Source organism: Syngnathus leptorhynchus, chromosome 4 (assembly GCF_054491065.1).
Source record: "Syngnathus leptorhynchus isolate UIUO chromosome 4, UIUO_Slep, whole genome shotgun sequence".
NCBI classification, from domain to species: domain Eukaryota; kingdom Metazoa; phylum Chordata; class Actinopteri; order Syngnathiformes; family Syngnathidae; genus Syngnathus; species Syngnathus leptorhynchus.
The window spans coordinates 17,856,092-17,881,460 of record NC_141198.1 but is presented as its reverse complement, the minus strand read 5'-3'; the positions used below and the strand labels follow the sequence as shown (position 1 = coordinate 17,881,460).

Genomic DNA, 25,369 nt, shown 5'->3' with positions numbered 1-25,369 from the left:
CTCAAATGAAAGGTTGGCCTAATTTTGTGGCTAACGAGTAGGAGCAAAGAAATGAGTGCATTCATGTTAATTGTTACAAAATGAAAAAAATACAAACGCCAGAGACAAGAACAGCCTCCAGGATCAAGTTCCCCTTTTGTTTTGACCACTTCGTTTACCCACTAGAGGGCACTGCTGCATCACAATTTTCTAACCAGAAATAAGGGCTAGAACAATCCTTTGCAACTCTAAACATATTAAATTGCTGGATGTAAAATATATGGTCCGTTGGATTATGTAATACAACACAACAATAACACAAGTTCAAAAGATTAAACTGTTTTAATAAAATCCATGTCAAACATCAAAATACTGCAATGGCAAAAAAGAAAAAGGTCATTTTGTACAAATCATAGCGGTTCAAAAAATATTACAAACCGTTTCAAAACATCTTTGCAAACAGTAGCAAACATTCTGATTGTTTAGTTGTTGTTTTTTTTTCTTTCTTTTTTGAAAGCCCTTAACAGTCATAGGTTGAAGGTGGTACGTGTGCTCTTTGTTTTTATGGTACTACACATGAGCCGTGAAGGTTAATAAAAGTCACATGGAAACAAAAGTGCACAACTATACTATTCAGTCCACGCAACCCTCCGCAACTCTAACATAACAATCCTAAATACTTGACAATTGAAGGAATTCATTAAAGCATCATATTAAACATAGTTGTCACAGCAAATGTTTGCATCTGAACAGTGGAACACTGAATGTGGAGTAACGATGAAACCAGTACTAAGATGAATCCAAAGCTTGTTATATGAAAACTTGAGCAAGTTGAGAGTATCCATTTCATTATAGGCTACATAATAGAAAGTGCAGGCACCTAACAGAGAGTGCAGAGACCTCATTTGAGAACTGCTGGTGTGCAAGGTTGGTTCACAATTCGACTGTTGCGTAACTTGAGCAGATAAGACAACAACAACAAAAACTCGTGTCATCACTGTTGCAAAAAAAAAAAAAAAAAAAAAATCATCATAATAATTATTACAAGCTGCCTAGCGTTACTTTTTTCATGTTATTTTTTGGCTTTGTTGACTTGAAGCGGCGCATGGTAGTAGTGGTCAGCCTGTACAGGGCTACAAGTGTGAACATTTCACTCAAGGCACATGAACGGAGACACACACAACGTGTTTTGCGCTCAAACTCCAATGTGATGAAGACAAACAGCTAAACATGACATGACATCAGTGTATATCGTTTAACTTTGGCCTGTGAGGACACCGTAGCAATACAGTAGCTCAAAATCATTTTGGTTTTTTTGTCCCAGTTTCTTCCATTTCAAAAAGTCATACCGTTGATTATGCTCCGGTATACTAAGAGGAGACCCAGCAACGTGCATATTTTTCCCAGAATTCCCAAATCATGAATTGCATGTAAATCCAATTGAAGCCATTTTTCTTTTCTTTCTTAAGAATTGCATGATGATAAGAACATAAATCACCTGCAGTGTTGCTTTGAAAAAAGACCACACCCTGTATTAATAACGTAGAAACCCCAAGTATATTATATCTTGTATTACAATGCAAAGTCTGACGATTGCCTCTTAGTTATTTTTAAGTTTATAAATGTCCCTGCATATTATTCTCATTGTTATTTTTCAGACAAAGTTAAATAGGTATTTAAATGCGCCGAGTGAAAATGATCAGTGTACGAAAAGTCAGAGCTTGTAAAAAAAAAGGGGTTATTTTAGGTCAATCAAAAAGTGTGCTACAATCATTGGAGACAGGCTAAGCGTAGAAAGGTCAAACAAAAACATAGACAACAGAAAATGCTTTCCTAAACAAAATGATATTTGTGTCTAACATCTGCCCTCTACCAATAACAGTGTTAACTACATTATAGTCACTTCAGGAATCAATCTGGCACTTTTTTTTCTTTCCAATTTGAAATCACAATCAATCTATGGCCTTCTGTCTTTCTCTATTCCTCCGTCTAAAAAAATAATCCACATAAAAACAATAATCTGAGGGGGGGCAAGGATTAATTCAAGATCATCTGCTTGGAAAAAGGAAGTTCGGATTGTGGTGAGTAAAGCACAACCTATTTTACACAAAACAGCCTGCAACCCAAACGTTGACTTATGTTGTCCGTTATAAGGCACATGGACTGAGAGAAGAGGCTAATTGGGCCATAGCAAGAATTCATAAGACAAATAGTAGCCATCAAAATCTGTTCTTCTTTGGGTCACCTGAAGTTGGATAAGAGTGAGTAATACCAGGCAATGTTTGAATTGAACTGGAAAATTGGCTTGGTTCTCACTTGGCTCTCACGAGATCCAATTGGAAGTCTATTTCAGGACTTTATCGTGTCTTTCTCCGGTAGAACAGGGACATGCGACCCAGGTGACTCAAAGGCATCTCATCTCCATCGCTTTTCTAGCTAATGCGCAAAAGAGTGTGATCAGTGGGAAGAAGGAAAAAAATAAATAAAAAATAAGAGCACACAGCTCAAATTTGTGTGGATACATCAACAACACTTTGGTGGTGAATATATATATATATATATATATATATATATATATATATATATATATATATATATATATATATATATATATATATATATATAAAAATCTCCCATTCCCCCCAAAAGCACTATGTGTGTCAAATCCAAATGCTACACATTCTAAAAACTGCTGAAATTGGTTTTTTTTCTATTCTTTTTTTTTTTCAAAATAAACACATGTTCAACTGAACGACCTTCTTGGAAACTTGCCGAACTTTTCATTGAAACACTGGACACACACTGGAAACTGAGAACGAATGTGTGTGTTGTATTGTGTCTTGAGCACCATTTTGGATTCCAGCGAAAGGAACGGAAGGCAAAGTGAATCTTTTCTTTTTTTTTCCCCCCCCTCGTGAGGAGGAAATCAAACACCGTGCCTCGTAGTAGGAACCGCTTGACCACCGCATCGCCCTCTTTGCAACAAGGATGCAAGCAAGGGAAGAAGAAATGAAGCAAAGTGGGGAAGAAAGAGAATCACAGCTTTGGTATTCCGATTGAGGTGGAAAGAGTTCATAAATGCACTCAATAACATGTTGCATGTGCTCTTGCTGCTTTTTAACACTCATCACAATACTGTGCCTACCAACGAAAGGAGTACTCGGGCCAAATTGAAAACAAAAGTAATCATTATGAGGGGGAGGAATTCAATCATGTATAAAAAGTGCAATGTTGCGAGAATAAAGTAAAGAAAAAAAAACATGAGGTTGCGAGAGTAAATTAATATGATAAGGAAAGAAATATTTGAAGAACATCAGAAAGTCTCATTTTTGAGGAAAAAATAATGCAAAGAAAGTGCTATTAAGAGATTCGTATGAGGATAGTTATTTTTATCCGAGTGCGTAAAGTGGCAGAAATAAAGTTGTCTCAATTGAAAAGTCTTACAGTAGAGGATTTAAAAAAATTATGCAATAGTGACGCCGCCGATATTCACATTTCATCTTTTTAATTCATTTACTACCATCTCACGGCATATAGACCATTTGGAGGTGGCGTCAATCAGACGGCTATATTACGCCAATGAAGTTGTTGCAATTCTGTGTTCATGTGTGTAAATACTGTATTGCAACTTGACTCAATACTTGATGATTTGTTCAGTGCAGCCCTCATACTCCTTGTACATACTACTCGTGACAACAATGTCTAAGTCACAGGCATTAAAAGTGTGACTATGTAGTGGTGGGGCCCTGAGCAATGCTGCCCCCAGTGGTGCAGTGGTGTAAAGGCAGGCTTGCTGAGGCGCTTTTATCTAGTGGCGGCGATGGACGTTACAGATGCTTTTGTTTAATACTGTATCCGTCATTCCTCCAGAAAGAGACGTCAAGTAAGGCTCCGGATCCCCGTCAACGCTATTCGGTTGTCACTTGGAAAGTCTCAAAAGTGCAGTTGTCTTTTTTTTTGTTTTTGTTTTTTGTATGTGTGTTTGTTTTTAGAAGGGTGCGGGGGCGCAAGGTACAGGATCAAATTCAAAAATGTGCTCCAATTCGGCAATCCAGACAATCACGGAGAAGGTCTTCGATGAGAGTCGTGTAAAAAGGTGCGAGGGGTTTACAAAAAAAAAAAAAAACACAACTTGTATCAAAATGAGTTCTATCGTGTCACTTCCTGGATATCCAGTGCTGGTTGTAGAAAGGTAGATCTTGGGGAAAGGGTCTGTGTGTGCAGGCTAACAGTCTGTGTAGAAGTGAAGGCAGATGTGAGCCCCTTTACAAAAACTCCCCAAGTTAAATTAAAGCAGACGTGGAGCCGATCAAGACAGACGCTGGCGACGAAGAGAAATCGACAGCCCTTGCTCCCGGTCCAATCACACAATGGACGGGATGAAGGGGCTGGGGGCGGTCGAGGAGGGGGGCTCGTGGGGAAGCACTTTGCTCTAGTGACGCCATTACGTAGGCAGAAGTGCACTGGCGCCGGCAAAATACTGTACGCTGAGCCGGCCGGGGGTGGGGGGGGCAGATGGGTCAACCGGGCCCTCTTCCGTTGAAGCCTAGGAGACGTGCGGAGAAGAGGATGGGTGTCTCCAGAAGCACCAGCCTCGCTTGGTGTGCTGCTTGCGCAAGATCTCCTCCTCGTGCTCGCGCTCCTTCTGCGAGCGCAAATAGCGATCCTCCTCCTTCAGGAACCAAACGGGAGGCCAGCGCTGCTTTTCAAAATGCCTCTGGTTATCTGCAGAGCAGTTGGAACTGTTAAGCTAGACATTCTATGCATTCGCCATGTATGTTCCAATTGAATATAGACCCATGCCAAAAATACACGCATATTTGGCTAAAAAATAATTATAATAATAATCTTATATATTTTGGGATTTGGAAAAAAAAAAAAAAATACCACCTTTACAATCTAAAAAGTGCCTGTCGGATTTTTGTAATTTTTTTCAAATTCATTGTGTTCATTTGTAATTTGCTGACATTTGCTGCTTTACCTGGAGACATGGCCTTCATGTCTTTTGGAAACTTGCGGCAGATGCTGTTATAGTTTGTGCAGATGTGATGGAGACACCAAGCTGATAGCTGCTTGGCATTGTGGAACTGAAAGAGGAGAAACATCGGTAGAAAATAGTTAACTTCACAAAGGCGCTCCACTATTCCGTTACACCGACCTGGGCGAGCTCCAAATAGGCCAAGACGTGCCCGTCGATGTCAACTCCCTTCACTGCCGACTGCAGAAGCTCATCGACAGCGTGCTGCTCTGAAAACGCGCACACGCAGAGAAGCATGTTATTATTTGCCGTCTCTCCAATCGTGAAAATGATAGCCGGAGGGAATCTTTACCGGTCAGGGCGACCAGGCGTGGTAAACAAAGACGGTTGGCCACCACTATTAATTCAATGGCCTCCAGGTCAGGACAAGGAGTCAACATGGCACAGTACAGGAACTCCAGCACGCCTCGCATACATGCCGTACTGGTGGACGGGATGGGCACCTGCGTAATGAGGATCAACCTTCAGGTGAGTTGGGGGCAGCAATGGAGCAAAACTTAGCAGGTGGTTTGTGTGCAGACTCGACTATCAATATAAACAAAGCGGTGGCGGGAGGTAAAGGGTAGAGGACATCCTGTTCTGGTTCTGTTCCAATTTCCCATTCTCTTTGATCCCAGCTCGGTTGGATGCGTGATGGCTGAGTTGAGAGCAGTGTGTGGAAAAAAGACAAAACATGGCCGAGCACGGGAAGCGACATCACGATGAGGACATTGTTGACGAGCATGTTCGCAACTACATAGAAATGAGGACACGCCGACAGATTTGAGAATTAATATTCTCCGATGACACACAGAAAACTAATTAATTTCCAGTTTTGACTTTCCTAGTATATTTAAAAAAATAAATTAAACTTTTGAAATTCTTTTTCTTGGTGTAATTCTTTCATACCATAAAACACCTGGGCAGGGGTGTGTAGACTTTAACAACACCGTGTAAATGACAGAACAATTAGAACTGACTGCATTTTTACATTTCTACAGATAATTGCCAAGGAATAATTAACTCAGAATTCAAATCCATTGTTAAGACTGTTGAGCACAGATGGTGTGAAGTCATGATATCACACGGCGGGCGAAAGCTAAAAATACAGAGCAGCAAGTGTGACATGAGCATGAAAATAGAACAACGCTGGCTGATCACACGCTACTTTCACAGTTTGAGGAGTTTTTCCTCAGGGGATGCTCCGCTACAACCTCCAATTGGAGTGAGATTTGATGTCATGTCACCTACTTTGGATTTGAATGCAATTTCACTAACGTCGCTACGGGAGGTCAGAAATTCTTTTTACAACAGCTCATATGGTCGGAAATAAATGAAATAAAACCCAATGTAGAAAAATAATAGAAAGAAAGAAAGATAGATAGAAGAAAGCCCTCACCTCCTCGACGTAGCTTTCCATGAAGGAGCCACGGAACATGGCCGCCATCCAGTCACAGCTGGAGATGAGCAGCGGCTTGTGTGCCGGGAGGAAGCCGTCGTCCAGCCGGAACACCACATCTAAAACCGGGGTGGGAAAAGAGCATTCATCTCGTGGAATGCCACAGAAGCCCGAGCTACAGAAGGGGGAAAGACAGACCAGGTAGACAAAAGACGGACGCACACACACACAGACACGTAGACAAACAGAGAGGTCAATTGACAGAGGGACAAAACAGCTCTTGGGAGTAAGGGAAGGAGAAAAGACGGAAGGTATTGGAAATGGGATCAATTGAAATGTTGTCCATATCCATCAAAAGAACCGTGAATTATGACGCCGACGGCGGATTCATTGAGACAAACTTGTTACGAGAACGTTCCGACGATGACTCGGCCTCGACACAAAGAGGTGAATGGAAAGACGAGCAGATGGATGGCGCTAGCTGTGAGAGCGTGCAAACGTGACAGCTTGGGGGGGTGGACACATACGCAACACGACACAAACAAAGACAAAGAAGGCACGGCGGGACTGACACAAGGCAACCAAGCAAGTGTCAGTCAGTCATCAAGTCATTGGATGACAATTAAAAGGAAAATGTACACTTGGTGTACATTGTCGGAGAATGCTTGGATGTTCCACTCCCAAACATTAACTGATGGAAAACATCTGCAACGTGCTTGTCGAGGGTTAGCTAGCGCAGAAGATTACCGGCAAAGGTGCCTTTGTTAAGGCACTCCTTGATACGGTTGGCTCTGCGGACGTGGAAGGCCTTGGTTATCTCCTGGTTCATAAAACTCTCCCTGTTGAGGACATTGGCCACCATCATCCGTAGGTCGAACACCTCAAGTAGCTCAGCGATGGTGGCCACCTGCATCAGGTCTCCTCGACCTTCATCCAGGTTGCCGGTGTATAAGTACTGCAGCACGGCCTGAAGAGAGAACACAGATAAACAGCTATTATACGTCTTCAATAAAAAAAAAACACAATAAATGGAGAATATCCCACAGAACCCCCATAAAGTTAAAAAATATCATCAGCAAACATGCAAATTATGCCAGACACGCATTAAGATTTGAGTTGTAAGAACAACATTCACCACTAGATGGCAGAAATGTTGCGTAAACCGACTGAGAGTGGACTATATGCGTGAAATAAATACATATTGTGTGTGTATACTAGTTGAATCACCTTAAAGGGTTCCTCTTGAATGAGCACATCCATGACTACCACAGTCATTAGCCGTGGTCGTCCGGTCACGGGGTCATCGACGTGCTCCAGACATACACTCAAGAAGCCTCTTCCCCATCCCGAAAGGGCCCGGCAATTCACGGGAGTTCCCAGAGAGTACTGCGCTCGAGAAGGGAGCGCATTATCACTCTGGGAAGTCCGTAAAGAGCCGCGCTGGAGCAGCGGGGGTCGATTCAGGCCCCGCACGGCGCCATCGACCCCGTCTTTATCGATGTCCAGGCTCTTGGTGCGCCCGGCTTGCTCCTTGGCTCCTCTTCTGCTCAGCTCGTCTTCCTCGCCGCTGTCCGTGCTTTCCTTGCTTTGGTCCTGTTCCCCTTGTGGCGCCGTGCAGGATGCCTCCAGTTCAAGGGTGAAGAGGTCATAGAATTTGGAGCAGGAAGTCGCCAGGTAAACTTTATGCGCAAAAACGCGAGTGGAGCCGCCCTGCAGCAGGAAAACCACATCCGCGCAGAGCGGGTGGCAGAAGAGGGAGTCGGGGCCCTCGCCGTTGGTGGCCGGGGGGTCGGGAATTCCCACAATGGGGCGCGGCGGGCGAGGAGGCAGGAAGGGTGCCTGGAGGAGAGGCCGTTGGACTTTTTTCAGGTGAGATTTCCAGAACTGCAGGTGACGGCGAGAGATGAGGGCAGCTCTGATGGCATTGTCAAAAACGTCCTTGACCCCAAACTGGGCCACGATGCTGGTTTCGTAGTAGGGTATCCCGAGCTCCTTCGCCACCTCGTGACCTCTCTCGGGAGGGAGGATGTCTGTCGGTTTGATGGGCCTGTGGGTTGGAAAAGATCATGATGGTATTAAGGATGCTGATGATGATGGGGGGGGGGGGGGGGGGGGGGGATTATTCCCCTAAAAGCACTAAAAAGTCATAAAAAGTGAAATTCCGATCCAAATCTGTCCATTAGGGACGAATATGAAAGGCTTCTTACTTGGCAAGTGGTCGACGTGCACGATTAACTGCATCCAGGTCAGCGTAGCGGAGATCCAGCTGGCATCCCACAAGGATGATGGGTGTCCGTGGACAGAAGTGCTTGATCTCCGGAAACCACATGGTGCGGACGTGGCGCAGGGAATTGGGATTAGCCAGAGAGAAGCAAAGCACCACCACATCCGACCTGGCCATCAGGAAAGAAGATAAACAAGTGATTGACGAGGGATTGTGGTGTGTTTCAGCCCAGGTATTTTATCATTGCATTGCTGCCAGCTGTGGCTCCAATAAAAACATTAAAAAATAAAAATAAAGTCATATTCATCTTTGCATTTGAATGTTTTGCACGGTGTGACTGGGTGGTGACTTTTCAGGAATGATGTGAACGATATAAACGGATTTAAAGATTGTATTAGGGCTACTGATTGACCGCCGGCCGGCTCTTATGTGACATAAACTGGCTTGTCACTGTTGCATGTGGTGCATCCAAACTACAAAGGTCACTCGTTTCCCGATTATGTAAGAGGAGACACAAACACAAGCGCAAGAGACACATGGCGATTTTTCTAAATACAAATGAAATGTGAAGTGGCGTGCTTTTAAAACAATGACCAATGCCTGTTAATTCAATCAATGCCATTGACGGTTAGAAACGTCAAATATATGAACTTGGTTGGCAGTGAATGAGTGAAGAAGTTGCAGGAGAACCGTTTTCTTTCATAATTATATCAATGTAGGGTGAAATACAAAAAACACAGTCGTGAGCTTATTTTCATAATATGATCTGACTTTTTCCCACTCCTAACAAGGCATGTGACAATGTTTTGAGTTTTGGTATCAACAAAGAGCAGCGAGATCATGTGTGCCGTGAGCTAGTCATGCGATCATGAGAAGCGGAGAGACGTGCGGCGCTGAACGAGTGAATGGACAGAGAGTGCAAGAGGAGGAGAAGAAGGAGGAGGAGGAGGAGGAGAGCTTGATGGTTGCCTCTGCAGACGTCAGGCAGGCAGGCAGGCAAAAAACAGCTGAGCTGGCGCTGCGTCTTTATCAGCTGACTGCAGGCTGACAAAGCATCTGGAACATTAGGGAAGGTGTGGAAACATACACAAACAGGGATGGACAACACACTCAAGGGGAATGAAAGAACAACAGAGGCGCCACAAAGTACATCGAACACTGAAAACAGGTTAGGAAAACGCTGTGCTTGAGCTCAGCTTTTTTTCAATTGAGTTCAACAGGTCAGATATATGTAGGTCACAATATTAGCGGGAAGAAAAATGAAGCGATTTTTTTTTTGTTTCTTTCATTACTTTGGCATTTGGGCAAGGGTGTGTAGACTTTTTATGTCCACTGTACATGGATGACTGTGCAATGTTCTATTTCTGCATATCTCGAGCCTATTTTCATGTGAATTGAGTTGGATTTGGCACAAAAATAGAGTTAATGCCCTGGGATTAGTTGGAAACCACGGCATATTTTTACTTTTAAAAGCCGTCTTGTTTCTAAGCCTTTAGGCTGGTGGCCATATTTGGTTACGTCCTTCTCGCTATTAAGCAGGAGAGCTGAGTCAAAATATGGCACCTTTTGAAGGGGGGTCCCGGAACAGACTTCCGTTTGTTCATTTTTATATGAGCGACCTCGTCTCACATTTACATGGTAACTTGATCAAAATTGTATGAACATTATGAAATATAATGACAATAATATAAAGGGTCCAAATGATGTCACGTATAACAAAAAGGTGATGTTTTGTATGATTACCTCAACCAAACTTGTTAACTCTTATTAACAACTAAATGTTTCAAATTAAAGTTGATCTCCACATTCTCTTTTACCGGTTGTGCTTTAATTACTTTTGCATTTCATGCCAATAAAAGCAGCTTTGAGCCAAGCATGCCGAGTAAGAGGATCAAGCCGTGATCCAATCATGTCTGCTGGAGGAAGGATGTAACAGCAGCCTGAGGGCAAGGTTCAGCTAAATAACGCCCATGGATGAAAAAAAAAAAAAAAAATTAAAATCTCTGGATTGACTGTTGAGTTATGTCACAATCATGTCTGTGATTTTTCTTTTCACTCTTTATGTTCAAGGCTTGAAAATATCTGCAGTGGAAAAAAAAAATCATGTGAATAAGTGTGTGCTCGCTCACCTGCCATAAGCGAAGCGTCTGTCCTTGTGATGGTCCCCGAATGTGTCCCAGAGCCTAAGGGACACACTGACCTCGTCCACAACGTCACGGGACCTCTCTAGCACCTGTAGAAAAAAAAGCCCCACACACGCAAACGTGACTTTATTCAGTGCAACTTTCCTTGTATTGGTTGGTGTCTGGTGTATGCGCGTGCCCACCTCCTGGCATACACGATACTGGTCGATGGCCCAAACGGTTGGCACGTGGGTGGCGAGCAGCTGATACTGTGTGAGGGTGGCATTGCAAGCCCGGGCACATATGAGCCTGGTCTTGCCCACTGCATTATCCCCTACCACCACACATTTAATGGTTTCCACATTGGGTCGCTCATAGTCTGTGTCTATATCCATGGAGAGGGCCCTGGGAAGAAGAGCAGAGAATGGGAACAGGTCCGTTTATTTATACTCATATCAATTTATATTTATGTTCATATTGTATATTTATATATATATTTATTTAGATTCACATCACATATATAAATATTATATTTATATTTATAAATATATTTATATATATTAAAAAATAATTATATATATATATATATATATATATATAAATGTATATATATATATAATCTATAAAATTGTACTGATAAGTCTTTCCAAAGGGAATGAGTCATCACTGGGACAGTCGAGGCTCCGGGCATGTAGGCCGCAGTGACTTCTCCATGCGAGCCAGGCTAAGGGAGCGTCACTGACCAGTATTTGAAGGACTTTGCCAACTCCTCTCCAGAACACATGGAGGGACTGCAGAGCTATTTCGGTAACAGTAGTCAGAGAAGGACAGAGAAAAGGAGAGATGACGTGGTTTGAGCTCGCTGTCCTTTTATCACCTTGCATATCTCACCTCATTGCTAGTCACCTCGCGCATGCCGGACAGCACGTTTCACAATTGTACAAGGAGAACATTATAGGTGACGCTTAAGATGCGCAAAGAGCACCACAAGATAAGGCAACATAGTTGTTTCAAATCTGGGTTTGAGTCTTTGCTGTTTCTGATTGGTCCCTGGCAAGAAACAAAAGGTGAGCTCAGGTAAGGACTGACTTGAAAAAGAATATGACTGAAGACAGCGCTCCCATTTTTTCATTTGCCAAACCACAAAGCAAATATGTGAATGCCAAGTATTTACACACAGCTCTTGTCCAATCTTCTCTGTTGCATAAGCGTCCTCCGCACACACTTTTACCGATCCAATAATCCCTGAAAGTTTTTCAAACAACCTCTCGCTTGACTCACAAATAGAACCTATGAAAGATTCATAAAAGGCCCCCCTGCTTGGTATTCCATTGACGCGGTTGGCTTTAAAAATGGCAAGCTCCATTCATTAGCGTGAGCCCTGACCTGCAATTTGTGGCGTCACATTTCCAACCTGCTTCTCGACCAACATCTGTTCCTGAGCCAAAGTTAGTTCCACTTAGATATATTCTTCACGTTCAGAGGCGGCCATCTTTTTGTGATATCTTTATGGCTGGTCAGTACAAACGTCGTCCAGTAAAAGAAATTGGATCCAGCGTAGGGTAAATCAAATTGTTAAATGTAAGTCGGACCAAAACCACGCTTTCAACACTATGACTCATGTTTTGTTCACAAAGAATCTTGCTAGATGCAGTGGGTGGAGGGACAACTTAGTCCAATCATTTCTCTTTTTAATAATCACTTATTCATCCCTGGAACTAAATGCAGAGATGTTAGATAACATAGAAAACAAAAAAGGGGGCCGACATTTCTATCAATATTACTGGAGATGCTTTTTGCACAGATACAATCTGAAATTGTAAACCCTCGTCGATCTTGTGCAAACATCCTGCGGTGTCGTTTCGCAACATGTTGAATTATTTTAAGAGCAGGATGAGTGATTTATGCGCGTGCCTATTTCGCAAGGATAGTCTTTTTGAATGGACTCGTTCACTGCCATTGACGACTAGAAACGTCCAAAAATCCAGATTGACCGTGTTAACGTTTACAAAGCCTCAACTACTCAAAAACGAACTCGTGTCGACCCTCGTGTTGACGTCTATATCGAAATATAAACGAGATGATGAAAGCGTAGTAAAAAGCCAAAAGGATTTGGACTCTATGGATTTTGATGATGTAACACCTCCAGCATCATTTCAGAAAGACACCCAAAAAAAAAAACGTGTCAAAGCCTGGGGTTACGGAATTACAGCTCTCAGGGGGATCCGACGAATCAGATGTGCGAGTGGGATTCCCGAAGAGACGAGCCAGGGAGGGATTATTTGAGTCCTAGGGAGAAGAGTCCGTCACCCGCTATTACAGTCATGCCAAGTCATGCCACGGGGATCAAAAGTGCAAACCAACAACAACCAAATATGTTGGTGCTAAGAATTCAGTCCTTATCCAAGTGCCTGGAGAAAGGAAGGAGTGATTCCCTTGTTTGTGCATGTTTCGTGCCTCCTGGTTAGTAAACAGCGATGGAAGCAGGAGCAGCCGCTGATGTGGACACACACACTCAAGGGGATCCCGAGCAAGCCATCTTTGCGATCCTACATCTGGCCCGGTCGTGTGTCGGTCAACACCCAGAAGCTAATTATTCCCTCGCACGCTACCGACATGTTAAGCACCTGCTATCTGCTCTGTGTTTGAGTTCTCAGAAGAACGGAAAGAGAAGCCGCAAAGATTAAGTTTCATTTTCAGCCAGTGACCTCTTGTGAACTGCACATGGTCGCCTAGACTTGATCTACTTTGCTAGTCATCACCTTTGCACGGCAGCAAAGGTCTACCTGAACTTATGCGGGGGGGGGGGGGGAAACAACCAAAGAAGGATCGTTTTGATTTTTAACACTATGCAAAAAATGTTGACTTCCGAGCTTTTTGTTTTGGTTACACAGCTGTGCATCTTTTTTTTTTTTTTTTTTCAACTTCCTTGTGAAGTCATTTCATTCATCTCTCTGCTGCCGAGCACTTTGTGGAGGGAGCTACTTCTCATGCAGCTGTGCCCACTCAACCACTCCTCCTCTTTTTCTTTAAGATTTTTTTTAATCACTGTAACGCTCTCATAGATGCTCACTCACATCCATCTGCAGACTTATAAATCTATCTCTGGACGTCCCACTTTAACCGAATGACGGTCAAGAAGCAGCATTAAGCCCCCCCCCCCCGAATCCATGTTCTGTCTGCCTCTCTGTTATGCAACACTATTCAGAATCCACCGGAAGCAAACACTCACACCCCTTTTTGGGTGCATTTTTTCTCTTTGGTCTAGAGTTCATCCATGTTCACATAAGCCTGGCAAGACGTGAGTGACCCCTATTTGGAAGCATTGTTGGAGGAAATAGGTCAAACGCTGGTACATAACCTATTGTTAATTTGGTGACAAGTGTTTTACTAGCCTTTGTTTGTGTTACGGAGATGTTGGGAGACGGCGAGTGCCACAGGCGCAGCTGGCACAGACTGCTTACATAATGGAGTCTGTAGCCTCTGCTCGGCTCCCCCGATGGCTGACTGGAGACCTCGTAGACACGGACGGCAAACCTTATGGTGTCCTCTCAACACAACAATACAAACATCTTCATGATCTTCTTTCTCATCCTACGTTCCTCCTCGGCTGACCACCTACTCTTTGTCCGCCTCTCATCTGTTTGGTGAGCAAAGGCCTTTAGCCATTGGCGATGCCATTTTCAGTTGACAATGAGTGGCAATACAAATCAAAATGGCCGTCCCCTGAGATGGATAACATTTTTTTTTTCTTCTTAAATCACCAAATAATAAAATGTGCGCTCTATTACCTGAGTTTACCTTCCTCCTCGACCTGACATGGGGGCATTGGGAACATCCACACCAGTCACATAATGCAGGCTTGTCAATGTTGAACTAAGCAGAATATGGAACTTGATTCATCTTTTTAAAAGCAAATATGGCACACCTGCAACCAATACAAAATACGTATTATACAAAATGCAACATTTCATGATTCTGCCTGTTACAGATGGATCAATTGTTTGTAGTAAAGGAATCATTTTGGGACTGGGAAAGTTTCACAATACCAATTTGGCAAATTGCATGAATTGGACTTCATAACATTAGCTTATTAAGATGTAGATCATATTGTGGTTCATAAAGCTCGACATCAGACTACTCATAGTCCCTCTGGAAAACAGGTAGATTTGATTCCACTTAGCATGCACGCTTTGTCCCCCTCCCTGCCACCTGCGTAACGCAAACCCTCTGCTGACGTCATAGCCACAGGCTCAGTATCACCTCTGTGCGTGTGCTGTCAAAGTAACATTTTTCTTTCAAGTAATGGGCTGCCTGGCATCGTCACATCCCAACCAGGACGGCCACGCACAGTTTTTTCCATTTCCTAGCGTGTCCTGCCTTGCCGGAGAATGAGATCACACTTATCAATGAAGCACCCCCCCCCCCTCCCCTCCCATTCATAAGCACCTGACTCATTCATAATTTGGGGGAAAGTGAACGTGCACACCAAGGTAAATGCATCATGGGATGCGAACAAAACCAAACAAAAACAAAAAAAATACTCAACACCTATTTCAGCAGCAAAAAGGAAGATGTCATCTTCCCACATGCCTAAAAGATGCAGCTGATAAGTCTTGCATAACACGCCAAGCCCATCCGCTGCACGAAGACACGTAACACCTCAATAAAAACAGGCAGGGCATCAATAATCCCAACCACTGTAAACATAATCTGCTTGCAAATAAAACACCATGCATCATTGAGGGGCTGGCTGCTATTAAGAACCAAAGGAGATTAAAGAGTGCACACCCATACATGCATGTCGCTAACTTTTACAAGCAAATAGGGAGCTTGATGAGATGTCATGATAGGGAGCATGTGCTCATTTTCTCTTGCCTTTGTGGAAGTGAAGGGAGGGGGGGGGGGTCCCTACCTACCTTCCGACGCTTCCAGAATTGACCCACATGCCACTCTGGTGGAGTGCCGGCCGGTCTTGCAAACCGGCACACGGGGAGAACAAATAGATGATCGTGTTCAGGTCCACTTGACACAAAGAGCATGTATAGTATAGCTTGCAAAAAAAAAAGCACCTCTGCCCTCTTTTCCTGCTTTCCCGCGGCTGCCTTGTCAAAGCTGCACCAGCTTCGGTTCACTTGCAATCATCCGCTGTTGACAATCGGAACTGAAAAGAATACTTTGATAGCTTGAAAGGTGCAACATTACTGGCCCAGACACTCGGTTGCAGTCTGAGCCACCTCCTTTTCTGTTGTTGTTTCCCCAGCTGATTTCTTCAAAGGACACGCCCCCGCGCCGTGACGTCAGCACACTACTCACCCAACTCCTGTTTTGCGGCGTTCACGTGATGTCGGAAAAAGCATACACTGTGCAGTGGACGTGTTCCTCCGTCACGTACAAAACACTCGCACGACAGAAACGTAATTCTCACGAAATATCAATATTATCGTAAGCCACTGCCCCTAAATTTAGGGGGGGAAAATATACTTCAATAAAGACTCAGTTCAAATGTCCGCTTAAACAACGATCCCCATTTTTTCTTTTCTTCTTTTTACTCCAAACACTAATCCTATCATTATAGTATGAGTCAAGTGAAAAAGAGCCAGCACTACATCCAAATGAGTTGTAACACACAGATTCGAATTTTCACAGCCTAATCCTTCTGTAATTCACTTTGGCAAAAAATGTCAATGCAATGCAAGAGAGAAAACGAAACAATAGCCTGCATTGGAAAACATTCAGCCTTGTGAGTTCATCTCAAGGAATGAATTCCTGGAATTTCAGGATGTTGCAAGAAAACATGGTTTTATTTTGAAAGTATACAATAGTATGACGGGTTTTTTTTCCCTGCCATTACTTCTGCTCACCTTTTCCCCAGTGGTGATGGAATTTGTGGTGCAATGTATTTGATGGAGTTGTGCAAGCGGGACTTTGTGCAGTCTCCCCCGGCAAGCTCATCTAATGACATACATATCCTTTGTGCGCTTGTGGAAGACTGAAGACTGACATCTACTGGCAGGTACGGGTACTGAGCGCTGAAAACAAAAGGCAATCAAAGCTCCCTCAACATTTCAATGATGTTCATGCAGATGTTCAAGGCCACGGCGACAAGAAAGTCACACTGTGCCATAAAGACGTCTGCCAATATGTTTCTCACCGTTTTGACCAAGGAAAAGAGCGATATGAAATATCTAAAGACTTGGAATTCCATTTGTGAGGCTGTCAACATCACTGACCAATCAAAGTCAAATGGACTGTTTATGTACTTTGGTGGTGCTGTTTTTTTTTTTTTTTTTTTTTCTAGCTGTGACCAGTTTGGTCTTTTTTGCACCCTGAGAAAACAGTGCCCCCTGACCCGGCTGGCATGGGCAGAAAGAAGCCTCATGAAAGATGGTGTGGAATGCCGTGGGATAAAGTAGAGCTTCGAGAGCATTGGCACTGCAAGGTCTTAGAAATGCAGAGAGTCTGCCCCTTTGTTTGGAACCTTGTGAGAGAACTATCAAGCAGCACAGCCTGATGGGACATCTGGCCTTTTCAGCCACGGCGCTACATAAACAGCGGAATGCGCACTTGTGATTTTGAACTTTCTCGCTCGTTCATCCTCCGTGTGGGAAGTTTGCTCCTGTTCCGCGGGAGTCTTTAACATTGAGTAAACACTTCAAATCAAACCAGGGGGAGGTCGATATATGGCAGGTAATTGACTCTTGGGTGTTTTCAGATTTTTTTTAACATTTTGTTTCAACATTTCCAGCTCAACTCTGGAACATTTAGTGAATCTTAATGAGCATTTTATGAAGAGGTCTATGACCTTGTGAAATTGATTTTGTTTGTTTGTTTTGTAGGCCCACAAAAAAAATATATCTTGCTCAAATGTGTAAAGAATTCACTCTCATCTCTAACCCATGCCATTGCCGCCATTGATTTTTTATCAAACTGGCTTGCAACGGTCCTAAAGCTGTCCAAACATTCCAATTCTCACACTGCACGTGTCCACAGAGAATTTGTCTTCAACCCACACCATCGAGTGCACTAACAAACATGCACACTCTTCATACACACACACACACACACACACTCAATGAGCAGAAGATAAATGTGCGCGTGTATACCCCGTGTGCTGACACAAGTGGGTCAGAGCTGCAGTGGGTCTTCAAAACAGTTCCAGCACCATGTCAGTGATAACAGTCCCGAGGATTAAATTCTAATACACACAATCACACAAACCACAAAACATGAGACATGTTGTCGATCATAATTACAATTTAAGATCATTTTGTTATGCAAGAGGAGTTTGGCTCATGTTTTTGTTTTTCTTGTTTGGCAGACAACGCTGGAATTTCAATGTCCTCCCCTAAGTGGGTCAAAGTTCAAGGGTATGAATGGATTGACTGAAGGGCAACATCAAAAAGTGATTTTGTGGGAAACTATTTGACCAGGATTGCCCAAATATTCTGTTGCAATGTGTCAATCTCTTGCTATCCTTCTTAATTTTTTCTCACACACAAACACATACTGAGAGAGAGCTACATGTCAGCGCCGCCACGCTGGCATGAGGTAGAGCGTGTTTTGTAACGGCCGGCCCATTTGGCAATCGGTGATGAGTTTAAGTGGAAAAACATTCAAGGCTCGGAAAGGTCTGTCGCCGAGGAGAACATATTGTTGACTTGGTAGGTTATCTGTAGATTGTCTTATCTCATTTGTAGCCAGATGTTGTTTCCTCATTATAACCTAAGGAAGATATATCACTTTGTTTTTCTCGAACAAAAAAAAAAACCGACACAGTGGGGTACGTGTCAGAGAGCTCCTGAATGGGCTATTTGTTTGGATTAAATTCTTTGTGGAAGGGCTCGTTTCCTGCTTGCGACAAACACATTATTTATTACAAAGCAGGCCCATGAGTAAAGTGTGGCACTGGAAAACACTTCCTGCATGTGTTTTGCTTTTAAATCCAGTTCTTAAGAGCAGTCCAAATGTATCTAACTTGACTGCACAGATTAAATGTGTTAAGTAAAAATGACAATATGCATGCAAGTAGTACAAACCCAAACAATAATAATCATAACAATAATAATAATAATAATAATGATATGCACTGCTTCACTTTATCATGAGAAAAAAGGAACATAAAAATGTTAGCATTTCCAAGAATTCCAAGCACTCGTGGGAACCGACCACACGAGGATGGACAATCTTGGTGATGACTGGTCGTGATGGAAGGAAATGTCAGGAATTTTAAGTGGTTCCTGGGGGGGGGGGGGGTTAAAGATGGGCTGAAGGAGTGAAAGAGCAAGGATGAAGTAGAAGTTGCTATTGTATCTCTGTTTAACTACACAATGTTTCCTATTTCCCCACTGGAGACCTTTTAATAATGTTTACTAACAATGGGCGCCAAGGTACTTCTTTGTGGCCGAACGCAAGACTACAGCTGATCTGAACTACAAATGCTGAAAACATGCCAGTAACGACTGATTGACCGCGTTACTATTTTGAGCCAAGTAATCAGGTTATAGTTACTCTTCAAGTAACACAAGACGGCAGTCAGCATTATACTTTATCATAAGAACTGTATTTTGGATTTAAGAGTTTCCACATATTGATATGGCATAAATCTTAGCTCGAGAGTTGGGCTAGCACTGTACAAACAGCATTGCATAATATACACGATATATAATAGTGCTGCTTGTAGTGAGGCGTAAGATTTGAGTGTCCTCAGTGCAGCGCCTGATCAAACAAAGAGGAACGCCAAGTCAAACACCTCTGGACTTCAGACTGCTTCAGACCAGCCGTTCAGTCCGTACATTAGCGCTACATCATACCTGCGTGTAGCACAGGGGGCCGACATTTCTACTCTGGAGGCCCTAAAAAAAACGGAAACGTGATCTTGCTCCCTGGTTGTGTCTCGCATATGCGTACTGTCTTTGATTGGTTGGTTTTCTTCGGGCACGGTGGTTCCTTGCTAATTAAATTAGAGGCACTGTTTTAAGAAACGTGTGTATACGTATGTGAGTTTTTTTTTAACTGCAAACACTCTCTTTAAGGATCAATGTTAGCAGCTATAATTACAGAATGACTGAGATTATCTTGCCATTATCATCTAAACATCTTTCCATAAAGAGTAAAACACACAGGAGCGACCTCTAATTGCGACATAAACTATCCTAAAATAAACCCTACAAATTATGGCAAATACCGTCTTTCAGTCATAAAATATACTTTGAGAGGATTCTTTCCAAACTACAGTGCAACCATTCCATGTGGATGATATGCGATTTCCATTCCCTTGTGTTGAAATCTATCATTCGTCGGGCAGTGTGTGTCTGCCTCTATTTAGACGTTGCTCACACATACCGAAATAGCGAGGAGGAAAAGGAAGGGAGGGAACGAGCATGAGTGCAAAAGCAAAAAAAAAAAAATGTCATCGCAAGTGAGACGCAGATGGACAAATCAATCACATTATGGTGAGCTGAGGCTTTGCAGGAAGTCACCGCTTTGTGTTTACTTCAAATAGCCTCGTCGCATCTTGTTTCACTCGTGTTGTTTGTTCCTCACATTTTTCAAGATGACAATATCACAATGATGAACGCTCTTTTAATGTGCTCTGATCATTTTCAGAGTGTATACCTAACATCGGAATTTCTAGTTCCACAGAAGGATTTTTTTGAAAGCTTGGAAGGGAGACACACTAAATTTACAGATATGCAATGATATGAAAACTGCCTGAAATAAGACTTGCAGGAATATGATTAAACACACATGCATATCTATGCACAATAGGTGTCCATAAATAGTGATGGAAAAATCGATAGTGGTGTCGGGTTATTTCCGCTCGACTGCCGCACGGCCTGCACGCTGGCCTGTTCAAACAACAGTCAGCCAACGGTCACTGGGACCACATGTCGCTGCACCGCGTAAGGCTTAAAGTATCAAAGTCAAGGTCAACGGTCAAGTGGGTAGAGGCTCTCTGGGATGGTGCATGAGCCGAGCTAATCCGCCAGTGAATATGGCAATAATGGGACAAAACAGCACACATCGGCCTAAGGCAGGGGTGTCAAACTCATTTTTGTCACGGCCATTGTGACTGTCAACTTCTTGTAGTATAGGCTACGCAACTAACTGATGAAGAACTACCTCTGAAATCAGAGACGAGTAAAATCTGTTCAATTATTAAAAAAATGGAGTGGTCATAAAAATTGCTAGCGATATCTTTGTCTTTTAATTGTCTGAAGACAATTTTTAATTTTAGTATTGAGAAATGAAGTCGATGCATATATCTTTGCGGGCCACATTAAATGATGTGGTGGGCTGCATTTGGCCCCCGGGCCTCAAGTTTGACACCGATGGCCTGAATTGTGCAAATGCATTAGCATTAAGTAGTCACGAGAACCTGCAATACTGTTGATGATATTAATTATTAATGTTCAAATGAGAGCGAGGGCTGGAGAGCCGGACAATTCTATGGTCATTTCAATGCTACTTGTCGGTAATGAGGATTTAGGGTCAAAGGTCACATAATCTCCCCAGTGTGTCTCTGCCCGCATTCCAAAAACATGACTGTAAAGGCTACTTGAAGGTGAGAGTTGAGTGAACTCAAAATTTCAAGAAAACAAAGTTTGATTTTGAAGCTCACTGCGATAAACGTGGAGTGACTAAAAATGGGTCCAAATGGGCTGAAAGTGGCAAACCCAACCGGCGGTGAGTCAGTTTCACATTTCCATGTGGGATGTGAACCACAGAGAAAAACAGTGACTAAGATCATGACAGATCTCACTTGAACTTGCCACTCTACAAGGCGGACCTGCGATATCAGATCCTTCCGTGCATGAGAGCGAGCGAGCGTGTGCGTGTGTTGGCGAGACACAGAGTGTGTCAGCCAGCTTGCGTCAGCCAGCCAAAACTGCAAAGCAGCAATCTTTCAATGTGTTGTTGTGTATGAAAGCAGATTACGAGGTGAGAAACACCTTGAGCGTTAATGTCCGTCCATCTAGGAAAGTACTCTGCCCCTGATTAGCAGGAATTTTGGCCGTATCTCTCACTTCAGATTAGAGTTAAAGCCAACAACTCTTACCGGGCCAGATATGTGTCGCATGTCAATATGCTTGCCTGATTCAAATGTTTGCACATGCAAGGTCAGGAGTTGATGCATTACGTCGTAAAAGAGAAGGGAGGGGGTGTTTTCTTGTGATAATAAATGCATCCAATGAAAGTGGCTACAAAGTGTTAGCTTCCATTTTTTTGGATGAGGTGAAGTTGTTTTGAATAGTGGGCCAAAAAATGAGGTCATATAACCCATAGTCTGTAAAAGGTTTCCCAACCAAATGGTTTTTAAGAAATGATAAATAAAGAAAATAACAATGTAACAATAAAATAATCTTCCCTGTTTGACTAAAAAGAACAGTTTAAATAGTAAGCTTCAAATTGTGTCTAAAGTGGATTTAGCCAGCTGTGGCAAACTTCAGGCCCTGGACCCTTGTCCTCTTTCACCACATTCTATCAACAATGAAGTTGTGTAATGTCCTCCCTCTATCACTACATCACCCCCACCCTCTTTCGCTCGCTTTGGCACTGGCTAAACAGACATGTTGTTCACTATTCCTGTGGGCTTCTCTTATCTCCTCTTACCCCTTCAGCCCTGCCCTTTCCTGTCGTCACTGGCGACACCTTCTTATCCACATACGTTGATGCTTTATGAGCTGTTAATGGAGTGATCTGAACAAGTAAGCACAATTCTGACCAGCAGAGGCACAAAAGGAGTCTAGAAGCCATCATGTTCCTACAGCAACCTAAGCAAATACGCTGGGAACAAAAACAGTTCCATCAACTCGTTCCTGAAAGATGGACATACAGTTGGCATGACTTGGAGTCAAAGATCAACAGGTGCATGTTACTTGACTAACTGGTGGAAAAGTTTCATATCTGTTTTAACTGTTTGAACGCCAGGTGAGTTCATGGCCACGTGTAATCTATAGTAGTAGACACCCTACCCCTCCTCCTCTATTTCACCCCCCCCCCATCACTTTAACCTGCCGCAACGTGCTCATTGAGAGCTTGTTTAAAAGCTATGCAGCGAGTGAGTAGAAGGCGCCATCGCCTATGCACAACATCTCGCTCGCTCTTTCACTCTCTCTGTTCGCCCACTTGGTGTTCTCCCTCTGCAAAACTTTCCCAAGAAACCAAACATCACGCGGTTCCGGGAAGAGGCGCACACGCTGTGTAACGTCTTTGTTATTTCTTGTTTTTTTTTTTGAAATGTGCAAATGTCCAAGGACCGTGCTTTTGACTTTTGATGAGTTTGGCCTTGCATACGTGCATCGGGGCACACAATGCTGGTGAACCTATCAAACCTAGCGCACATTGGCAGACAGAGGAACGGCCTCGCCCTCAAGGGAGAATGGTTCAAATTCCACAGCTGATAGAAAAACACAAGAGCGAGACGCGGAACGGAGAAAACCGACAACCATCCCCTTCCTTCATCAGTTCTCTGCCCAGATTCAGTAAAACCTCCTATTGATCCCGCCTGCGGTAGAACAAAGGCAAAGAAAGCAGAATTCCCAAACAGCAATTTGTAGTGTCACTTCATCCAAAGTAAATATACATTAAAAAAAATCTATTGTTTGCCGACTGATAAACTTCTTATTACACTCACAATCAAACAACCAAATTAAAAATCTATTGTTTGCCGAGTGGTTAACTTCTTATTACACTCACAATCAAACAACCAATGTGCATGAATGGATTGTTCTCAACATTAAAAGGAGAATGATGCTTTTTTTTTTTTTTTTACCCCCCTGACTGCTCTTTTCATCTGCATTACATAAGAGTTTGCGAAACTCCAAAACCCAAAGTACTCAATTGGCGCAACACAAAAATGACAAGGTGATTAAATATCTAAATTCAAGACATTTTTGTGGCTTTTGGACAAACGCCAACAGACATGATATTTAGTCGCTCGCTTAAAACGACACACCCACTCAAGTTTGTTCAAATGTATTTTCCTTTAGTTAACCAAACACCTTTATTCCGAATGTGCGCTCTAACAAATGTTTAGTTAAGATAAAGTACAACTTCTGATAAGTGCACAACTTTTTTTTTTTTCATGCAGTCCACACCAGCCGAACCGTTGCGCCAGTTCTGCAGCATGCACAAGCTTAATAAATTGTCTTTTTTTTTTTAAATGGACCAAGTAATTCCTACCTTTACTTTAACATCCACCTCCCGAATGAATCAGTTGTCGTCTCTTTCTCCTCGACGTCCACTTACAGTTGAACACGTCCCGGTCCGGCTGCTCTTCTGTCTGTCTCTCCCTGCAAGCCACACGCGCATGCAATGATGATGATGATTGTGATTAAGATGATGACATCTCATCAGGAGCTTTTTGCCCTTGGTCGACCAAGAGGAGCTCTATAGTTAACCATGTTTCTTCATGTTGCAAAAAGATACACGCGTGGTATTTTGTTTTGTTTCCAGACCAACATCCCCCCCCACCCCCCCCCCCACCCGCCTAGATTGTGCACGCGTGGAACTCCTTCAGGGTTGTTCTGGACCGGTCGAGTTTTGATGTTATTGTGTCTCACCTACGAAGCAGACGCGCCGGGAAGCCAACAAACGCACCGCTACTTTATTATTTATTTATTTCTGAAAATTCACGCTGTTTGTAGAAATGGAAAAAATTCCCAGTCCCCCTGAACGCATCCGATCCCAAACTGCAGCAAAGTCATGTTTCTTTCTCCTCACCGAGTTGAAGTCTCCCGATCGTCCGTGGCCTCTCTTCACGGTGGTCGCGCCCACTTGTGTTGATGTTCTACTCCGGGCCAGGCTTCAGTAGCAGCAGCAGCAGCATCAGAACCAGAAGCGCAGCGCAGCGCAGCGCACCCCGCCCGACGTCAGCCTCATCTATGGTGTGCTCAGAGCCACACCCATCCATTCATAAAGTGGAGCGTGCGCGTCTGCATGGGCATGTGCTTCAGCTGACAACCAATTTGGATCATATACTATAAATGCATCACAGTATTATTAAGATTTTCGGCTCGAGCGACAATGAACCAGAGATAAGAAAAGCTGCCTTTACAATGATTCAGAACAATGGATGAATATGTCTTGACTGTTTGCAGCTTCTCTCTCAACATTTGACACAATTTGTGTGAGTGTTATCACGATTGCCATCAAAGATTACATCTGTGAATTTTTCAGTGTTAGGAACATCTTTTTTTTTTTTTTTTTAAGTTGCAGACAATTGCATCATCTATGTAGGAGTCGTCACCACTTCCAACCCCAACGACAACAGCTGGGATTGGTTATTTAGCCAAATTGTGGTTATCAAGTAGAAAGGGATAAATGCATGGAAGTCACGTTTCCTCATATTGTTCTTAGTCTGGTGGAATTCTTCATGATATCATAAAAAGCCGTCCAAAACCTGACTCCAGTCACATCATATGGAACATAGCAGCACCCAGTTCAACCAAACTCAGCATGTCCAAGACTTCTGTTCATCTTGGCCGGCGAACCCGCCCAGGCTCGCTCCCATGTCTGTGACAGCACTTTTCTATGCCACGCCGCTATAGATCGAGCAATATGGCCACAATAGGTCCATAATGGAGGATGTCCACACACACGTCAACATAAACCAGATTCTC

At 43.2% G+C, this 25,369-nt stretch overlaps 1 protein-coding gene across 10 annotated transcripts; it reads right to left on the bottom strand.

The window, feature by feature from the left end:
* Positions 1-302: 302 nt before the first annotated feature.
* Positions 303-25,369, bottom strand: rhobtb4 (Rho related BTB domain containing 4). 10 transcript variants are annotated; one of them, XM_085909437.1, is made up of 12 exons: positions 24,471-25,369; positions 23,931-24,040; positions 10,946-11,147; positions 10,749-10,852; positions 8,603-8,788; positions 7,623-8,442; positions 7,143-7,362; positions 6,396-6,514; positions 5,310-5,460; positions 5,138-5,226; positions 4,961-5,066; positions 303-4,704 (listed from the first exon to the last, which is right to left on the bottom strand). In XM_085909437.1, exons 3-12 carry the CDS (start codon positions 11,135-11,137, stop codon positions 4,526-4,528), a joined length of 2,166 nt encoding a protein of 721 aa, XP_085765563.1. In that variant the 5' UTR covers positions 11,138-11,147; positions 23,931-24,040; positions 24,471-25,369; the 3' UTR covers positions 303-4,525. The 10 variants fall into 10 exon arrangements, with proteins under 10 accessions (XP_085765563.1, XP_085765559.1, XP_085765556.1 ...); XM_085909433.1 differs by lacking the exons at positions 23,931-24,040; positions 24,471-25,369 and adding exons at positions 15,662-15,716; positions 15,815-22,710; XM_085909430.1 differs by lacking the exons at positions 23,931-24,040; positions 24,471-25,369 and adding exons at positions 14,534-14,670; positions 15,815-22,710.

What these genes read in the sequence shown, in the direction of transcription:
- rhobtb4 (XM_085909430.1), bottom strand. Translation starts at nt 14,580, where the DNA reads ATGTTCCCAATGCCCCCATGTCAGGTCGAGGAGGAAGGTAAACTCAG. An exon ending in GAGGAGGAAGGTAAACTCAG is followed by an intron (nt 11,148 to 14,533) that starts GTAATAGAGCGC and finishes TCTTCTTCCCAG; the next exon opens with GGCCCTCTCCATGGATATAG. An exon ending in GCACGTCGACCACTTGCCAA is followed by an intron (nt 8,443 to 8,602) that starts GTAAGAAGCCTT and finishes TCCAACCCACAG; the next exon opens with GCCCATCAAACCGACAGACA.